General features: G+C 38.6%; 1 protein-coding gene across 7 annotated transcripts in view; it reads right to left on the reverse strand.

Moving 5' to 3' along the window:
* The window catches only part of LOC133425070 (FERM and PDZ domain-containing protein 4-like), a 94,039-nt gene that overhangs the window by 25,358 nt on the left and 48,589 nt on the right, over window positions 1–20,092 (reverse strand). For 4 of the 7 annotated variants that reach the window (XM_061715731.1, XM_061715735.1, XM_061715733.1 and 1 more), the window contains exons 2-3: window positions 11,618–11,740; window positions 1,922–2,073 (exon numbers count right to left, since the gene is read on the reverse strand). In XM_061715731.1, the coding sequence (XP_061571715.1) occupies window positions 1,922–2,073; window positions 11,618–11,740 (275 nt within the window). Of the gene's footprint in view, window positions 1–1,921; window positions 2,102–11,617; window positions 11,741–12,739; window positions 12,880–17,280; window positions 17,326–20,092 lie in introns of those variants that run through there. The other 3 variants (XM_061715737.1, XM_061715732.1, XM_061715736.1) reach the window with 3 other exon arrangements.

The following is a 20,092-nucleotide window of genomic DNA, read 5'->3' on the forward strand; positions in this document are numbered from 1 at the left end:
ATTCATTGATGAAATGACATAAGGGATGGAAAGGGGGGATGGCAGTTTTACAGGGGGGATGATTTGGACCGTTTTTACTTCATCCCCCCTCAACTCGAGTACTGGGTGTACTCCATTGAGTATATTTGTCTCTTCATTTGAGTATCTGTACCCGCTTTTATGACCAACTAGAATATTCATTAGTTCAGCTGTCTGCTTTCAAATCTGACTGATTAGGGAGACGTTTAATGACGGCGTGTCTTTGTGCAGCCGATGGATCTGACGGCTGATTGGAGTGTGCAATTATCATGACAGCAATTTAGGAAATCGACCAACAGACTCTTCAGAAAAAACTACCCAAAACAAACAATTTTCCAATTGTTTTTCTAGCATGTGGTCCGTATTGATGTACTTTATTACCCAGGTAGGGTTGGGGCTGCAGGAGAGACGGATATGCACATCAGTCTGAGCATGACTTCTAACAATCACTGCAGCAGCTGCTACCACTGATTAGCCCAACAATATCAAACCAAGAAAGAGAAAAGCACTCACTTTGCACAGCTGAAGGCACTGAGATATGTATTCTAGGTTTTATCGTATGAATGACTTTCTTTCCATTTCAGCTGTTGCATTATCATATTTTAGCAGCACTCAATATTCATGTGAGTTCTGTGGAGGAATAAACCGTTCTGAGTTTAAGATTGTGGGTAAGACAGATTCAACCTCTGACTAATGATTCTTTTTATTTGCCTTCTAATTTATTAATGTGGGCATTATTACTGCTACATTATCTTTAGGAAGGCAAGTTACAGGGGCTACCAATCAAAAACTCCTGATCAGTTGATCATCAGCAGGACTGAAGACCTTTTATAAAAGCTGAAAAGTTTATATGCTTGTTGATCTGGAGCGTTCAGGTGTGGATTAACACAATGCCAAGAAGGAAAGACATAGCAGTGGTCAAAAGTTAGTAGCTGTACATCTAGAGAAAGTTAAAAAGACAATTTCCAAACAATTTCAACTTCAATGTTCTACAAGAAGAACGATTATTCACGAGTGGAAAACTTTCAACACAGTTGTTAATAATGGATATTCCAGCTACATTTACCTTAAAGCTCAAACCTCAATCCCAATGAATTGCTCTGGAAAGCCTTTAAAGGTATTGTGACATAATTTTTAACATGCTTTTAACACTATTAAAAGTCTTGGCCAATATCCCTCAAATGTGTCTAAAAGGGCGTAACAAGAAAAACTTCACTCCAGTACTCCATGCCTGGCTTTTTTTATGACGGTGTTTTTTGCCTGTGAAAAACGCGTCCTTTTCCCCCTTTCCTGTCAATCATTGCCCCGCTCCTCCTCCTTTTTGGGTGTAATTGATGTCAAGACACCCAACAAAACTCAAAAAATCAATAAAAATGTGTTTTTCATGTCACAATACCTTTAAGAAAGCCACACCCAAAAAAACCTCAACAAACTTATGTGAGTGATTAACCAAGTTATTGCTGCTAAATATGGATTTAAGCTATGGAATCATGGGGATATTTGTATTGTCCACATCAATTATTTTCTTTTTTATGCTGCAATTATGTTGAATAAATATTACAATGATGAAAAAAGTCAGTTTGTTGTTTGTCAAAGGTTGCATTCGCCTAATACTAACTACTGTATAATGACATCCTCATGGCTGTATATATGATTTAAGGTTTATCTTCATGGATAATATACAACATCAGTATGCAAAAGTTAAGAAAACATTATTTTCATTGTTCGCTGCGTCATTAGAGGATGTTAATTAACAGCCTGCATGGAAATAATACAACGCAAGTTTATTTCATAGGATTTTTTAATCTTTTGTATTAATATAAATTGTCTGAATCTTCAGCTTTCCAAGTTTATCATATAAATACACACTCTACTGCCTGCAGTTTCTGGTCGCGGCACCCACCTGGCGTGACGGAGCGGACCACCACCGGTTTCTCACTGCCGGCCACAAAGCCGAAGCCCAGGACCGGGTCCCGGCGCATCTCCACCAGCCGAGGGGCGGGGGGGAACCCGTCCAGGTGGACCTCCTCCAGGGAGCTGCTCGCGGAGCCTTGGCTGCAAAACACACAGCAGGAACACAAAACTATTCTGTGCAACAAAGAAATTGAGAATATTTCACTCTAATACACTTATAGTTCAGACGATTTCCTGACCTAATCATCAAGAGTGACTTAAATGAGTCAGCAAATAGTTTCACATTGAGATGACATTGTGGGTTATGAGCAAAATGACTCCTGTAAAGATGCATCCAACTTATTAAAGGAGACTTCCCTGAGGCCAATCAATGAATTCATTCTTGACAAGAGGAACTGTTTTAGCTGAAATACGTGAACAAGTGGAGTGAAGGACTTTGTTTGATCATATTTTCATAAATATGAGCTGAATTTTAAGCAGCTTTGTGATGTGGAAGCAGTTTACCACTTGAAGTCTTTCAAAGGCCTCCAGACAATTCAGGATCAAATTTCACTGAAAAGTTAATAAACGGTACAAGGACACTTACTTTTCAAAATCCAACAAACTTGAATATCTTGCTTTTATACAGTGTGATTCATAAAGTGTCTCCGACATTGAAGAAACATCTGATTAAGATTATGTCTGCTTTTGAATCAGTTTCTCATTAGTTTTTTCAATTAAGGAAAGTTTAAACAAGACATTTTATTCCCTTTAGAAAAAAAAAAAAAAAAAAAAAAAAAAAAAGCTGTCATAATTTCTGGAAAACATCAAAATGTACCATACTCTCAGAACATGTTCAAAAAAACCTGAATCTAGCCACTTTAACACATCAAAAGTATTTTGATTAGACTGACCAAAGAGAATCATGATCTGATTAAATCTCAAACATTTCACATAAAACAACAAGACTGGAAATGTCACATTAACATCCAAACATGTTGGACCCAGATGCAGGAGATGGAGGCGGCAGGAGTTCAAAACTAAAGGTTTTTATTCAGCAAAAGTGCTGCTGAGCAGGATCCAAAACAAAATCAAAAACAACAGCCCAAACTTGACAAAAATGAGAAGATATACACACAGGACTTGATGAGACACAGGTGTAAACGATCAGGGTAGATAGAGACAAGGGAAGTAAAAAAAAAAAAAAAACAGGCTTTTAAAATAAAACAGGAACAGGAACCCAAACTGAGACAAGTTTGTGTAGAGAATTGCAGAATAGGTGACAAAAGAAAGCCAGCATGAATTTCAGGGGAGGTTAAAAGAGCCACACAAGAAGATTAGTAGTTGAACCTCATTTATAGTTGCAAACAAATAAATAGATCATTTCTGAATACCACCGTCTCCTGTGCATAAGAGATTTCAACCATGGCTCCCTCTCTTATGCACTCGTATGAACTCATTTTAATGAATATTTCAAAGGTATCATGCATTTATTAATTCTGGATTTATATTACAACAATAAAACGTCCCTTTGGCTATAAATAAGGTATTATTCAATTTAAATTGAATCACTTTTCCCAAGTACATATACACATTTTTGAGGTACCTTGTGGGTTTCCTCTGGGCTCTTGTCAATGGTTATATAAACAGAGGCCAGAAAAATCAATCAAAATGTTGCAGCTGAGTGAAAGTGGCTGCACTGAAATTTGGTATCTTTAAGTCCAATGTGCAGCTGTTGATCTTGTAGGACAGACTAGTGAAACTGCACATGCAGTTGACATTGATAGCAGATGTGTGTTTTGTAAACATGACGAAGAGACCATCATACATTTGTTTTATGAATGTGAACATACTTTAAGTTTCTGGAAAAAATGTGAAGAATTTTTTGACATACAAACTAATAATGTAATTAAATTAGAAGCTAAAGATATCTTACTTTATTACGAAAACCAAAATTACAGAATTCAACAACTGGTCAACTTAATGATTCTTGTTGCTAAGTTTCACATTCATAGGACAAAATTCTCCAAATCCTGTCCATCCTTAGTTCCCTTTAAAGTTGATTTGAAAATGTATTTTGAGACGATACAATTGGTTAATAACAAAAAATGTAATACCACTGCCAACCTTATAAAATAAATGTTTACGGATATCTGAATGTATTGCCTTCCTTTTATTATTACTTGCACTTTATTGAGCTTTTTTTGTGAAGAGAACAATTTTATATTTTTTTGGACTATAATGATGCCTATGTATGTTTGTATTTTATATTATTGAATGATGTCTGCCATTTATTTTAATGTTATTGTATGTTTCTGAAATTGAAATAAAGTTTCTTAAAAAACAAAACAAAAAGAAACTGTAACTTTAGTCTTATTTTTGACTTCTGTGCATTTCCATATCGATATCTATCTAGTGCAGATGTCTTCCACATCTCGTAAGCTGTCCAGTCCAGGTCGGCCCGACTTTCCAGCTTTTTATCTCACATCCATTCTTGTTTTGTGTCCTAATCGCATCCCTCTCACAGCCCTCTGCGTAAGGCGCAGACATATCGAACTAAATCTGCCCGTAACGAGGCATGTGTCATTCCAATCTGCGATGCTGGCTCGTCTTCAGTGTCAGGATCGGTGGGGTTTAATCCCTCGGAAGGACAGAGTGAGGGTGACGGGGTCAGGGTTAAGCTAAAATCAAAAGGTCAGGTCTTAGTCATGGAAAAATGGAGCGAAGCGTGCAAAGTCGAAGATGAACAGCTCTCGACTTGCTTCGTGCCTGTAGCAGCTGGTGAAGTTTCTGTTACGTAACCGTGTCGAGCAACGTTTTCAAGTTCGAGAGAAACACACATTTCACTGTGTCATTTCTCATTTAACAAAAGCTAAACTAAGATGTGGAAAAAGGACATAAAAAATGAATAAACTAAAACTTCACCTGATCGGACATCGGGGGAAGCAATCTGGTCAGTTTTCTTCTCTGGATAGTTCAGGTGTGTTAACATAATGCCAATCAGGAAAGACATCAACAACGACCTTAAAGAAACAGCAGGTGCCGGCCATCTGTCTACAAAAGGTTATAAGGCTGTTTCTAAACAATTTAACAGTATTAAAGATTATTCACAAGTGGAAACTAGGGCTGTTCGATTAATCGATTTTAAATTGTAATCGCGATTATGTAATTAGAACGATGTTAAAACGTGAAAATCGTAAAATCGATTTTTCACTTTTTTTTTTTTTTTTTTTTAATTTGTCTGCACACATATTAATGATTGATACCATATTAATGATTGATGGAAATACCTCTCAATACCTGCGACAAGTGCCCCATGGGAGAGGCTCTTTAGTGTAGGAGGGGGCGTTGTAACATGCCACCGGGCATCCCTCAAGCCAGATGCCGTAGACCGGCTCGTGTTCCTTGCAAAAAACTTGCAAATGTGAATAGCAAATGTAATGACTGACATTACACACCTCTACCTCCTTCATGGGTTGCATTATTATTTAGCATGCAAAGTCCCAGTTTAGTTTAATTAGAAAATGTCTTGTTTTAGTTAATTGGAAATATAACTTACTGTATGTTTGCAAGTGCTGATTTGCTGATTTTTTTTTTCCAGAGATAAAACTTTATATTTTATTATATTTTTTAAAACTTTTTTCCAACTTATTTTACAGAGTTTTGCACTTTATTCATTCATTTTTGGTTTAATAAGAGCAAAGTTTGCACTTAAAGCCCAATGGGGCAAATGTTCAATAAAAAAACAGCCTATTTGAAATCATTTCTTTGCCTTTTGTCAATTCACAAAATAATCGTAATCGAAAATCGGATTTTGAGAGAAAAAAATCGAGATTTTATTTTTGGGCAAAATCGAACAGCCCTAGTGGAAACTATTCAAGACCTATTGTCACTCACCCAAGTGAGGCTGTTCCGGTAAGTTCCAGTAAGCCTGTGCATTGCTCAAAGGAACTCCAGAGACATTCGGTCTCAATGAATGGAAGCGATCTTGTAAAAACATACACCTTACAGTTTGGTTCTGTTAATAATAAATAATTCCATGTATTGTCTAGTTAAAGGTGTATTTACTTGAATTTGAAGACCTGTGGGGTATATTTCAAACCAAGATAAGCAGGCTATCGACGTCTGAAGCCAGGACAGCGACAACAAGGTGGGTGTCGTTTAGATCACTCGCAGTGGAGCCGGTCATGTTCACAGTTTTCCAATTACATTTTCTGTAAATTCTTCCTGATTCTTGTCCTGACCATATCTCAGATCAAATCATGTTTGAGCAGCATTTGAATATGGTCAGGCACAAGTAATGAATGTTAATGTCTCACATCGAAAGCAAATGGAAAGCTCTTCATTGATATTGAATAAATGTCGGACAGACTGAAGGAATTAAATCATTCAATCATTATCAGTGCATTTATAGGCAGATTTTACTTGCAAATGTAATAATCTTACTATGTTGATACAATCTTATCAATCTGTTTTGATATTTGATCCTGTAGGAACTTTTACCTGAACCAACCCCCCCCAAAAAAAAAAAAAAAAAAAAATCAACCCATTTGACGAAGACGTTATCTATAATTAAAAACTGGTGATGTTAAAATTCACAGCAGAAGGAATAAATCAAATATCCAAACGCGAAAGAAGGTAAAGAAGGTTTGCAGATACAGTTTAACAAACTGCGCTAGGTTACTATGGCAACTATAAAGGCAGGACAGGGTGCATTTATTTTTTATACCTTGCCCCTGCTCCACCAAGTGGATGCTAAATTGCTGATATTAAAAAAATACAGATGTGTGCAAATTTGTCGGTACCCTCACATTAACAGAAACATGCCGTCTCCAGATTGAGACCAAACTTCATGACACGGGGCGGCACATTTCACTCCAGAATACAACAGTCTTGAGATTTTATTGGCCCTGCACAGATTCAGACCACCCAGTTCCAGATGCTGTGAAGTAGCTCCAGTCTAGAACATAACTGAGCCTCTTAACCTCTTAACCAAACTGAAATAGTGTGACGGGACATCAGTTCGACACGGATGCACCTTGACCTTGGAGTTCACCTTGAATCTCCTTGGAAGGTTGTTCTGGACTCTTTGGTTACCTTTCACATTATCTGTTGGTTAAATGTATCATCAATTTTCCTCAAGCTGCCACTTCAGTTTGGCTCTAGTCCCATGAACCGTAAACTTGAAAGAAATTTGCACAAACATCAAGCTGCTTGGAGATGATCTAGCAGCGTTTACTTTTAACAAGCTTGTCTAGAGTTTTATTTCTGATCTCCTCAGTGTGGTGAACCCATGATACCTAACAGCAGAGTGATGAATTTTCACCCTTTAAACAAACTGACTGAAAGACTGAAGGCACCTGTAATGATTATTAACACAAGTTTAACATGTCACTATTCTGAAACTATTTCCAATCTTTTCCAGAGGAACCAGCTATTTTTTTCCAGGCTGGTTTTAGTGCTTTTTTCAAAATAAGAGTTGCCCGATTCCAGTCCTGCATTTTCTCCTATGTTTTCCTACTTTAATGCACCTGATCCAAACAAATGCGTCATTAATAGCTTGTGCAGACCTTGATGAAAGCTGATGTTGACCCATGCATTTAAATCCAGTGTGTAGAGGCACAAATGTGTCCACATGTGTAAATAATTTTAACTGATTGGAAATTAAATCGGCCTATATTAGGTAATATTCTGTAATTCATCTTCCATAACCACGTTAATCCTATTCAGGGTGTCAGAGCTGCTGGAGCTCAGGCTTCCCTCTAATGGGACATGTTTCTACTCTATCACAGTATCAGAGACATTTTAATCAATTAATCAATTAAAATAAACTGCTTTATGGAACAGTGCCAAACACATGTTGGAACTTTAAGTAATGTGTTAAAATCACTTTATTCTTTACTTTTCAATTATTTTTAGTTCAATTCACATTAATTGTATAGCAAACAAAAGGCATGACAAACCATAAAAAAAATGACTTCCATACAGTCCAACGACAATCCATATCAATTCAATTCAATCAAATTCAGTCAATCCAATTAATTCCAATATTTATATAAAACCAATTAAAAAATAAAACACAATCAAAAACAGCATTGCTCATGAACCCAACAGAGCAACTATGAGGCAGCAGTGGAGAGGAAAACACCTACGTCTATGCAACAACCAAATCTCTTATTTCTTCACTAGATCCTGAAAATTATTTAAATTTAAATTATTATCATAAACAAAGACTTCATGCCTTCGAAAGCCAAAATAATTAATGTTTTTTTTTTTTTTAAAGAAAGCTTTTATTCTTAGACCCCTGATGAAAGTATCCAATAGTTTGTGTGCCTTCACACGTCAAGTCAAATTGATTTAAAATTTTAACACGATTGTATCATTTGAACTAATTTCAAATGATCGAAAGAGATCGAAATGGATTTAACTAGAAATGAATGGCCGGAGTTATATAACAAGTTAAACAGGCTTAGCTAATTTAGTGTGTGTTATCAGGCGAAGTGCATGTCCAGTCTGCAGACAAGTAGGGCTGACCCCTACCATTAGATGATTTTAAATAATTAGACCGCTCCTTTTAGTTTCAAATTACTTGTCAAGCTTTTGCATATTATACAACTCAACGGGACCCCCTGTGGGTGTGGAGGTCTCTGAGCTTAACTCGGTCATTTCTTTTTCGTCTTCATGTTGAGTTACTACTTTTGTCATCGTTGATCTAGTTGACATTGTGCTGTAAACTATCCGTAGTTGTTGCAACAGCAGACAGGGATGATAACTAAAGTTACTTTGCCTGACCTTTTCCCAGTAGGGACAGACGACCATGAGAACGAGACAGCATTTCCTAAAAGTAGTCAAATATCCCTTCAAAGGAAATTTAAACTGGTATTTAGATATGAAAATGACTAAAATTATGAAATTGACAAAGGATGAATGGATCAGTATCAGTCGGGGTCACTACACCACGACAGGGAATGCTGATATCCATAGATTCATTTCAGTTGTCAAGTTAGACAATACTCCCTTTAAAGACTTGTAGTAATGTTTGGCTCAAAATCTGTCAACAACCAAACCACTGGTTTTTCTCCTCCCAAAAAGTGTGTATTTGCTGACAATAGCATTAAAATAAAAGTGGATGATATACATCCAAAGAGATATGCTGTAAAAGTTGGGAGTTTAAGTATGAGAAAGCTGTAAACTGAGGAGAGAAAGGGAAGACAATCGGTCAGAGAGCTGTCTGCTTTTAATAACACTCAAACAACCACCCTGACAAGCAATTGCTTTGCAAGTCGCTGACAAATCAGACAGAGAGCTTGTTCCGCAGCATGTAAATGCAGCGGGACTTTTTGTCTTTGGACGTCAGTGTACCACCACGTCAGAACCAATCCAACTAGAGCATTTACATGTTTTATATGGGAGAGGATTTATTCCTACATGACAATTTTACAAGACAAGAGTGCATGTCGTAACTGTTTTTAAAAGCGCTGAGCAAGGTGCATAAGAAACAAAGCCTACACCACAGGTTTATTCACTACTTTTAAATCTGCTGGTGACCGAATTGGATTTGTACCGTCATTATTACGTCTTTTTTTCCATTACACGGTTTGGTACACCATGGTTTGGTATTGGTTGGCATTACCTTTTACATAACAGATACTACCTTAACGTAGGTAGTACACTTTATTGTTAGCAGCACCTTTAACCTAATCTCCAACAACTACTCAAAATGTCATGTCATCTTTGCTAGGCATAAAATTCAGATCAATGAAGTATATGGAGCGTAGCAATCCATTTCCAGCATCTATGCTAAGCTAAACTAGCAATCACTTGGTCAGACTGGGACTATCTTCTAAATAGATCATGTTGTGAGTACACTTTAAGTGTATATTTACTTGTGCAGTGTCTCAGCTGTTTATTCAAGTAATCGCCACAATTGCACTTCTCATCGATCGTGGTAAACAGAATTAATTTAAAGGGGACCTATTATGGCCTCTAATACCTATTTTAAACAGGCCTTGAATGTCTTAAAAACAAGCTTTTGATTGTTTTTGATAAATTAGAAATTCAGCCTCTGAGCCATGTCTTTTAAAACTTAAAAACTTTAAAAAAATCATCCCAGTCTCTAACCTCATTAACTATGTGGGATTCTGAGTGGGCAGGGCTATGATAATGAGGCTCTGTGCTGATTGGCTGCCTGAATGACGCGATACACCGCTACGAAAAAATGGCAGAAGCTCCGGCCGGCAGAGTTAGTTGTGGGCGTGGTTTCACGCATCGGAGGCCAACCTATGTAAATTGCATTTTGGTTACGTAACGAAAGGGAGCAGAATCTGAACGGCTCGTAGAAGCCACATCACACTGGACAGATCATCCGGGCGGCTGTACAGACACTGCAGAATTTGGTTGCTTTCCTTCTTCTCTGAGTTGGCAGGCTGAGGGGAGACCACTTTATATATGTTAAAGCAAGAGAAAACTTGTTTTGCATAATAGGTTCCCTTTAAAATGAATTTTCCATCTACAGTATTCATTAACTTCCGCTTATCCAAAATCGGGTCGCTGGGGCAGCAGCCCCGGCAGAGAAACCCAGAGCTTCCTCTCTCTGCTCCCAGAGGAACACCAAGGTATTCCCAGACCTCTCTGATATGTCCTTGGTTTCACTGAGCCTCCTCCCAGTCGGACATGGCCATCTCCTGAGTCCAGTGAGGACCCTCACCACATACTCCACCCACCTCAGCTGGACTCCTCCAATGACGCTTTTCCACTAGTACCTACTCAGCCCGACTCGACTCAGTGCTTTCCCACTAGGGCTCTAACGGTGCAGAGTAGATTCTGCCGAGGTTCTAAGCGGTCTGAGTCGGCTGTATCTGACGTCATCACACTACAAGCCACCGATTGGTCGGGGGGTTGGCCAATCAGATGTGACATAATTTCAAGAGCGACTCGCCGCTTGAAGCCTTCTCTCCCTCCGTTGTTTTAATTTTATATTGAATACAAGCCACCGAGCAATTGCAGCAGATATATCAACTCATCCACGTTCTCCTTCTTTGGCGTCTTACTTCTTCGCTTGTGTCGCACAATCGAGTACGTCACAGCAGCTTCGCTCCAACCCGCCTACTTCTGATCCGGGTGTGGAAAAGAAACGAGGGGGGGGGGGGGGGGGGTCGAGTGGAGTCGGGCTGAGTAGGTACTTGTTGAAAAGTCTCCCAGATGACTGAACTTCTCACCCTTCGTCTATGTGAGAGTACAGCCATCCCATGAAGGAAACTAAGCTGCGTGTACCATGGGTGAGGATGGGAATATGGATCAACCAGTAAACAGAAATTTACTTTATAATACCTTAAAGCTGCACCATCACGGCTACGTTCAGCATTCCACACTCAAAATTCCAACCTTTTCTCATGCTTACACTTGGTACTTGCAGGGTGGAAACACTTATGCAGTCAGGATGGTCATTTCAAGTGTACAAGTGTGTGTTTTGGAACAGATTCTAGGTTATTGGATTCACACAGGAGGAGGACAGAATACGTCCTCTTATCAAGCTCCATGGCTGATGGCGAAAAAAGAAAATATTTCAAATACCGACATGGCCCTCCAAGAAGACCAGAGATTCCTATCTTTAAAACACCACAAGTACTCCTCCAAAGGTTTGTTATCGTGAAAGGAGATTTAAGTGAAGGTACTTGCTTGAGTGCATCATTAGGATCAAACATACTGGGTGAGGAAGTCCCGTCCATCTCTGCTGCTGTTCATGCTGTCCCAGCTGTACGGGGGGCCCTGCAGTCCTCCCCAGGAACCGGGGCCGGGGGGTGGCCAGCCCGTCGTTTTATTCCTGTGGCTGAAGCAAAAAAAGAAAAGACACGTTTATTTTCACCTTGTAGGAAATCGATAAAAAGAGGTAAACCTATCAAAGATGGACCACTTTACCAAGTTTCAAGACTACAGCGGAGCTAAAACTAACCATTTCACCCAGATAATCACCTGTTTGACTAAAACATTATTAAAGAGCATCATAGCACCAACTCCTGCAGACTTTTTCATAGAGATGAAATAAATCTTAAGCTTCACTGAGAGGTTTTCATACAGGGATCATCTCAATTCATAAATCCCCTTGCTCTGGATAAAGGCACTCAGGAGCACTTAGTGCAACGCTGGTTACAAACCTTTCAGTCCAATTAGTGGGACTTCTTGTCTCAGTGTGAGGTAGTTCTGCTTAGTGCAATCGACCGCACTCAAATAACAGCTCATCGACTCCGTAGCCGGGCAATCAATGGCTGTGCGAACGCGCAGAGCCGCCGTAGACGCTCTGCAAAACTGCATGCACGCAGAGAAGGAAAGCGGGGGAAAGGACCGACGTGACAGCTGATTCGCTTATTGCAGATCATCCTAACAAAGTCAATGAGCAGTTCCGGAAACAGAAAGACGATATTGGAGAAGAGAGTTGCTCCACTGAGGCTTAAATATGCTCGACCGGACACATAATCCTCATGAATAAAGTGTGTTGAGTCAATAGTTCAAATTTGCATCGTCTCACCAGCTGCAGTGACCTACAGATTAGAAAACATCAATTTCATAACTTATATAAATGGTCACAAATGCCATAAATGATCTTGTTTTGTTCTTGAGAACCTGTCTGAGTTTTCTTCCTGCAGCCACTCAGACTGGACAGCTGCAGCAAAGAAAATGCAGACTAATAATCCCACAGCTGGCTACCTAGTGGTCCAGTTATCCAGTACGAGCACAAGCCTTTGGGTAGATACTTATGAAATATAAAACCCAAGCAATCAGTCATGTGTAAAAGAAAAAAAAGAAAAAAATATTGAAGTAAATTGCATACTATATGAGGATGTCATCACCGTAACAATCCAGCTGATTGTGTTGTCGATGGGTTGAATACATCATTTTGTCATGTCATGACATGTAAGATTAATCACCCTTTGTCCTATTTCAAACTGGCTAAAGTAGGACATACAGAAAAAAGAGGTAGTTTCACTTGTTTCAAGCAACAGGGATATTTCCATGCTTCCATAAACAAAAACTGCAAAAGAGTTTTCAAATAAAAAAAAATAAAAAAAACCAGCTCATATTCAAAATATCCTTAAAAAGCAGGAGGTGCCTTTCATCACAGTTCCTTTCTAGTCTGCGGCTTCAACTTAAAAGCTTGTGTTTCTGTCCATCATCGGGCATCGGGAGGATAAACAGCTCTGCCGGCAGGCTCCAATCCCAATCACCTCTCCTCCGGTGTGTGCAGCGGCCGGGACGTTAACAGCCATGCAGATCCATGTGTGCAGCCGCGCACTCATCTGCATTTGTCATTGTGCTGCTGCTGAGAGCAGCTTTGGTCCAAACTGAACTAAACTGCTGTGGCCTTGCCTCCTTTATCCCATAATCCCTCTCATCACAGAGAAAACAAATCCACGCCGTGTGTGAGTACTTTTGTGTGTATGTGTGTATGTGTGTGTTTGAATGAGCGTGTGCAGCTGTGCAAGAAAGTACACTCCCTCTTTCAATTCTGAGGTTTTATGTATTGAATACATGATAATCATCATAAAAATGCTCTGGTCCTCACGTTGTATGGCTCCACAACAGGCCTAAACAATCAACCCTCCACCACCGTGCAACACAGCTCAGACATGGAGCAGGTGCGGGATGGGACATATCTTTTGTCGTCTATCACAGTCGCTCCTTTAAATTGGATTTTCCTTAATATCTGCTTGAGCTCTCTTGCCGGCCTTTTATTCATTTAAACTAGGTTTTTGTATATATATATATATATTTTTGGATTCTGTCCTAGCTGGAAGGATTTCTGCTGGTAATTTTGCCACTTTTCAACATTTCTATAATTGAGCATCGACAGCAATGGAAAGCTGGAACTTGCAAAATGTAGTCAATGATCAGAAGAATACTACAAATGCAGAAGAGCCGAGAGGGAGAAAGTGAACAGTAAAAAAGGAAGATGTATTGACCGTTTATTCCCCCACTGAGCAGAATGTCAGGGATGTTGGGATGGATGAGCTGATGTCGCTGACAGGAGACAGCAGGCATGTTTTTGGAGAGATAGCTCTAAGACCATGTCTTACAATCCAGCATCTCTTTAGATGGATGTTGGACGGACAGAAGGACAAAAGACCTCACAGATGTGGTACAGGAGTGTTTGTTAATAACAGCTGGTGGATGTTGGATACTGAAGTACTGGGTGTCTGCTGAGAGACTGAACCTGTGATGCGTCCAGCCTGTTTTGATTGACACTGCAAAAATATATTTTCCCTTCAGGGATGAATAAAGTATCATTCAGATAAATTCATTCCAATTAAATTCAGTTCAAATCTTAATTTTTCTTAGAGGAAAACGATAAGGAGAAACTAGTTCGATCACTAAAACAAAACAGTTTTTTGACGCAGCGAAAAGATAATGAAGGTCTACAAAAACCTTCTCTGGAACACATATAACAATATATGAGATTTCTTTTTTTTTGTTGTTGAAATATGTACATTTTATATAGAGAGCCAAATTTTTGATACACTTTCTATGTTTCTTCTCATTTTTTTGTCTTCGTTTTTCCCCTCCACACTATTTGTATCAGCGACTAAGAATTATGGAGCAATGGAAATTTACATCTACTGTACATCATCTCAATCAAAAAGGCACAAAATGCACAAAATAACAGCAACAAACTATTAAATTGTTTTAAACTGGCACAGTCTAACAGCAAAACCGGAAAATAGTCACTAAAAGAATTTGTATTTGTCTTTCGTGCCAACTTGTGTCCTTCCTCTTTCTTCTAATGGTTTACTAAAATCAACCGTGTATTATTCTAAGCTCAATTAAACTACATAAGTAGATCTTACCTAACAGGAACTAAAAGCAGAAATAAGGTGTCAAAGTTAAGTTAAACTACTGGTAGTTAAATGTGGTTTATCAGCTCCAAATCCCTGAAATCTGTATGTAGTTAGTTCTGAAACAGGATTTCATGCCTCTGTACACAAATCAGTTCAGTCAGATTCATTCCAGTTTCACAATTTCCTATGAACTGAGTTGTTTCAGCAATGTTGGTTTAAAAAAAAAAAAAAAAAACCTCTAAAATATGACAGTTTAAAAAGACGGCCTTGAACCCCCGACGAGATAATCCTCTCCCATCAGGATGGTTCAGACGTCTCCTTGACTTCTGTTGTTGCTCCCTCCTTCACCACTTTTTCTAAGATACAAAAGAGTGCTGACTCAACAATATATTTGCTGAAACGTACAAACGTTGACAGATCACGACACAAGCAGTTGTTGCTAGAAATGTAACCCCTGACTCCACATGAAAGATGTCTTTTTTTAGTGAACAGCAGTGTCTCTTCCAGCTTAAATGACACAAAGTTACTTTCCTTTATTGATGCAAGACCTTTTCCTTTGCTTCTACCTTTGAAACATTTCCCCTCAACAAACCAGTTATTCGATATGCATCCCAAAGAAGTGGCAGGGTGCTTTGTTCTTTGCGCTGCTGACAATAAAGCATATTGACTTCAGAGAGAAACTCTTATTTTTCAAAGTGGTCATTTCATGTTGCTCTCAAAAATCTTGTCTCGAGGGATCGATTCCCCCCTGAGCCATTCGTACTACTTTATAATATAATGCAAGCTTCTTTTTAGACAAAACTGTGCTGACAAGAATATATTTTTGTCATGAAAATGTGCAACCCATTCAAATAAATTAAATGCCATGAGCTTCATGACGTAGGACTTTGCAACAAACCCAATAAACGACCATCACGTGAGGTTTTTTCTCCTCAATATCCCCCCTGCTAATTGCTTCTTCTCACATTTTTCATTCATTTGTTTCATAAAACTAAAGATGGGATCACAGCGATCTGTTGCACAACAGATATTGCCTTGCATAACCAGCATCAGTGTTAGTCAGCGTGCACCTGTGTTTATCTCCGACATGATGGTATAATAATGGTCACTTAATAACAAAGACGGTGGTCGCCGAGGTTATGTGGGTTTTTGCTGCATCATATGTCCACAGGATGGAGTGGAGCCAGCTGGCATGGGCCTCCTAACTCAGGTACCGGTACATGCTCCGATCAGCAAGAACGCTCCGCCGATCACCCTGGCCGGTCCTCTAAACATGTGGTCAAACACGTGGGTCCACGTCAAACACGTGGACCGTCAGTGCCCTTTATCGTTCTGCAACTATATTATATATACTGCAGGTCTAACTTTAAGCAGATTTCCTTCCCTTTCCTGCAAAGATTTGCTTTTTTCTATAACTTACTATCACTGGTTTTTAATTCTTGGACATTTTGCTGCTTTTCTTAGTGGCTACGGTTGACATATTTAGCTCTGCATGGTGTTGAACGTAGACTTTGTTCTTTGGGTCGCTGCAACTTGGCCAGCTTGACTAATTCACTTAGTGAAAACTGTCTTTTGTGAGATGGTGGTCTGGTATCCTTTCTATTCTGAGCCACTTCCACCGGTATATAACGTACCGAGCCAATCACAACAGGACGGGGCCAAACTTTAACTGAGGATTTATACAGGACGTCCAAGAGTTAGGATTCAAACAATCAAGATGGTTTGATAATTGCTAAAAACAACCTTAGATCAACATGTTTTTAATGCAAAATCCACAACAGTTTTTAACAGCGTTCACTGCATTTTGAATGTCAGTTATTGATACTTGTCTGGTTATCAGTCGGCTTACGTCACATGCCTCCTGCCTCTGATTGCTTGTCTGGCCATTCAAGGGTGTCATGATCTTATTGTCATGCAATTCAAACTTCTTTCCAACACACTTGTGCTTCAGGTTCCTAGAAAGTTGTGTTTTAGTCATTTCTAAGTCCTTTTTTCCAAAATTGAACACGACAACTTGTAAATATTGTACTTTGTGGGCGTGAATTATTTTGATTTTATTCTTGTTTTTTTTATAAAGGCTGTTATAAACTCGCATCCCCGGGCTCTTCATAAATGTAAATATGTAGTAGAACTATATAAAAAATGACGGTCTGTGATCTACAGTGCACAAATCTGAGGATACTCAAACATTCACTAGGTGCTTCTGTTCCAAACAAAAGGATAATCAAAAGATTAGACCCAAAAGCTTGAAAAGTATGATTCATCAGTAACCACATGCTTGTGGGGAGATCTTATATTTTGACACTTAGCCTCCAAATTTAGTCATTTTCTGATCTGATTTGAGAGCAAAGTCTACCATGGATCACTGAACCCTCACAATACTAATCTCTGCTTGATAGTCTCTTAAAAAGAATGGAGATGAATCTAAGTCACTGAACATTTTCTGCTCTAGTCCTTCCTGACACACATTTTCAATTCAGAATATGAATTGGCTGAATTACAATGCAAACTAGCTCCTGCGGCATTTTAAAGATCTTACCTCAATAATGAGGGCCTCCTCTGCCAGTGGCATGGCTACTTATTACTCCTCCGAGTGCAAATAATTAGCTTTGACCTTTCTTTTATGAATATACCCTCCACACGCGACAAGAAGCATTAAATACGGCAACCCCCTGAAGATCCTCATGCAGACTGAACAAATTTGCACAAAAAGCTCTCCTGAGATGCTTTAGCCCACATTATGACGGTACTTTCAGAGGCCAGTATAGTAAAAGCTGACTCTCCCAGCTCGAATCATCTCGCTGATTATCACCGCTTCACAAAACTAGAGTAAATCTGAATAAAACACAATTTTATTGGGCAAAATGTCTTCTTTCTTTTTACAAGCTCAGCTGCTGAGTGTCCCAAATGTTGCTGAAGATAGCAGCCCCCTCGGAGGAGGGCGTGTATGTTCAGCGGATGGGTGGAAAGTACATGAAATATACATGAAAAATGTAAATTTGAGTTTTGGGATGCTTCTATTTCATTTTAACAGCTTGGCTGAGTCAGTAGTTCCACTCAGCCTTTCTTTTACAAACTGAGATCGTGACTGGAGTGGTTTGGGGATCTCTGAACGATGTACACTGGCAGCTGGATATGCAAAGGGTGAAGGAAACAAAAAAAAATCTACAGCAAAAATTCACAATTAGCCCAAAATAACTTAGCGTGCAAACCATGTCTCTTTTAACTCAGTGGCCGCTCCGTTAGAAACACTCTGGCTCTAGTTTAAATGCTGCACCGGCAAAAAAGAACAAGGTAAAGGATGCAGCAGATTTCTTTTCCCTCTTGGTGCTGGTGTAATATTTCAGTTCAAAGAAAGAAGAGACTGTGAAGCCAACTCAAATCTCACACAGAGTGGTATAAAACAGCCCATCGGTTCACTGCGTTTTGTACCGCATGAGTGAAACGGGGTTTAGTAAAATCTCGGTCGGTATCATGCTTTGTGCTGTCAGTTTTGAATCGTGCCTGTTTGATGAATGACTGGAGGATCGCAGTAAGACGAGGTGGAAAAAATGGAAGCAGACGAGCCACTCTTCCATTTCTCCCCAAAAAATCCAATAAAGAAATAAAAAACAGGAAAAACCACTTGCAAAGTGGTTAAAAAACAGTATTCATAATAGATGTGACATCAGAGTTTTTGATTGTTAAGATTCCTTCCCTGTTTCCAACCCTTTCTTGGTATTCACTTTGTTTTTTTCTTTTTTTTTTTCCAAATACATTTCAGCATCTTTTGGTATCACCAAACGTGAATAATAATAATAATGAAAGTTTGTAATAAAGTTATTACAGAGTTATAAGTTATAACCATATATTTGGAACCAACAGAGTAAATTAAGAATAAATGTAGACATCCTTGTTGAGCTTCTAGGCCTCAAGTTGATTGTGTCATTGAAAGAAAGCAACGTTTCCTTCACTGATTGTTCCTAGAGTTAAGGACAGGAAAATGTAAAAGATGGAATAAGTGTCCTAACAATAAGCAAAAACTCTTTAAGATGAAATTGAGACCAATATTTTGGCATGAAAAATAACTTCTTTGTGCTGCTTTAGGATCCAGCAAGTCCTGGTGTGTAACCATTTCACTCCACGGCCCGTCTTCATTTCAGGAATTTGTGATCCAATCAAGTCAAATCCATGCATATTTTAAAACAGTGGGTTTATCCATTCCAATATTTGCAGTTCATTAACTAAAATAGACACGTTTTGTATCATCAACAAATGATGCAAACAGTTTAATACAAACATAGTTGAACAAATCTGTTTCTAACAAAGACATCGACTGATGGATTTAGTATTTAGAGGACGCCTGGTCTCAAAGGAGGTAGAAGTGTGAAGTGTAATCTTAACTTCTAGCTCTTGATCATCAGATGACCAAAACTCTTCATATCAGTATCTGGTTGAAAAAAACTGAAACTGGTTAAACTGAAACTGGTTTCAGTATCTCATGATTTTAGTAGTTTTTGCAACTTCTCAAACATATTTCAGATTTCTGCTTGGCTAAGCATACCCATCTTAAAACGCACAGAAAAGACATCACAAATGAATCTATTCTCAACTAAAACTCCTCCAATGCTAAAGGCATCATTGAACAACATCTCACATTCTCACTTGGAAACACAAAAAGTCCCAAATGTAAACCATACTTTATTATTAATCTATTAAGAAACTTTGTGGTTAAATATGACGTAAAACTATTTTCAGAAAAAGACTCAGTCCCCATTTTCCTTTGTCTTGTAGAATTTAAATTTTTAGTAAATAAGTACATTCTTTGATGATGCTTTTCCTCAACAAAACAAACGTGTTCAAAAATGGTAAAAGAATCAGGGATAAAAAAATATATATACCGTATTTTCTGGACTATAAGCCGCACCTGCATATAAGCCGCATCCGCTCTATTTAAAAAAAAAAAAAGATCTTTCAGCCGCAGATATTTCTGTTGTTAGATTAGATATTTACTACATGTACAGAAGGATTTTGAACTGTAAATGATGTACATGTTTGTACCTAAATAGATCTTTCCTAACGGTGTCTTTTAACACGGCAGCAACTTTGCTGATTAAAACGGGACAGAACCAAGAGAAAATAACCGCTATTTATTTATCTATTTGAAATCTGCTTCTACTTCTATCTGCTAAAGAAGAAGTAGCGTATTCTTCTCTGCATTTATTTTGTCTTAGTTTTGATTCTTAGAGCGCTCCGAGCGGTGGAAGAAAAATCCACAGAATAGCTGCACCTTTGTATAAGCTGCATGGTTGAAAACCTATGGAAAAAGTAGCGGCTTATAGTCCAGAAAATACGGTATATATATATATATA

This window comes from Cololabis saira, chromosome 24, assembly GCF_033807715.1.
Source record: "Cololabis saira isolate AMF1-May2022 chromosome 24, fColSai1.1, whole genome shotgun sequence".
NCBI lineage: Eukaryota > Metazoa > Chordata > Actinopteri > Beloniformes > Belonidae > Cololabis > Cololabis saira.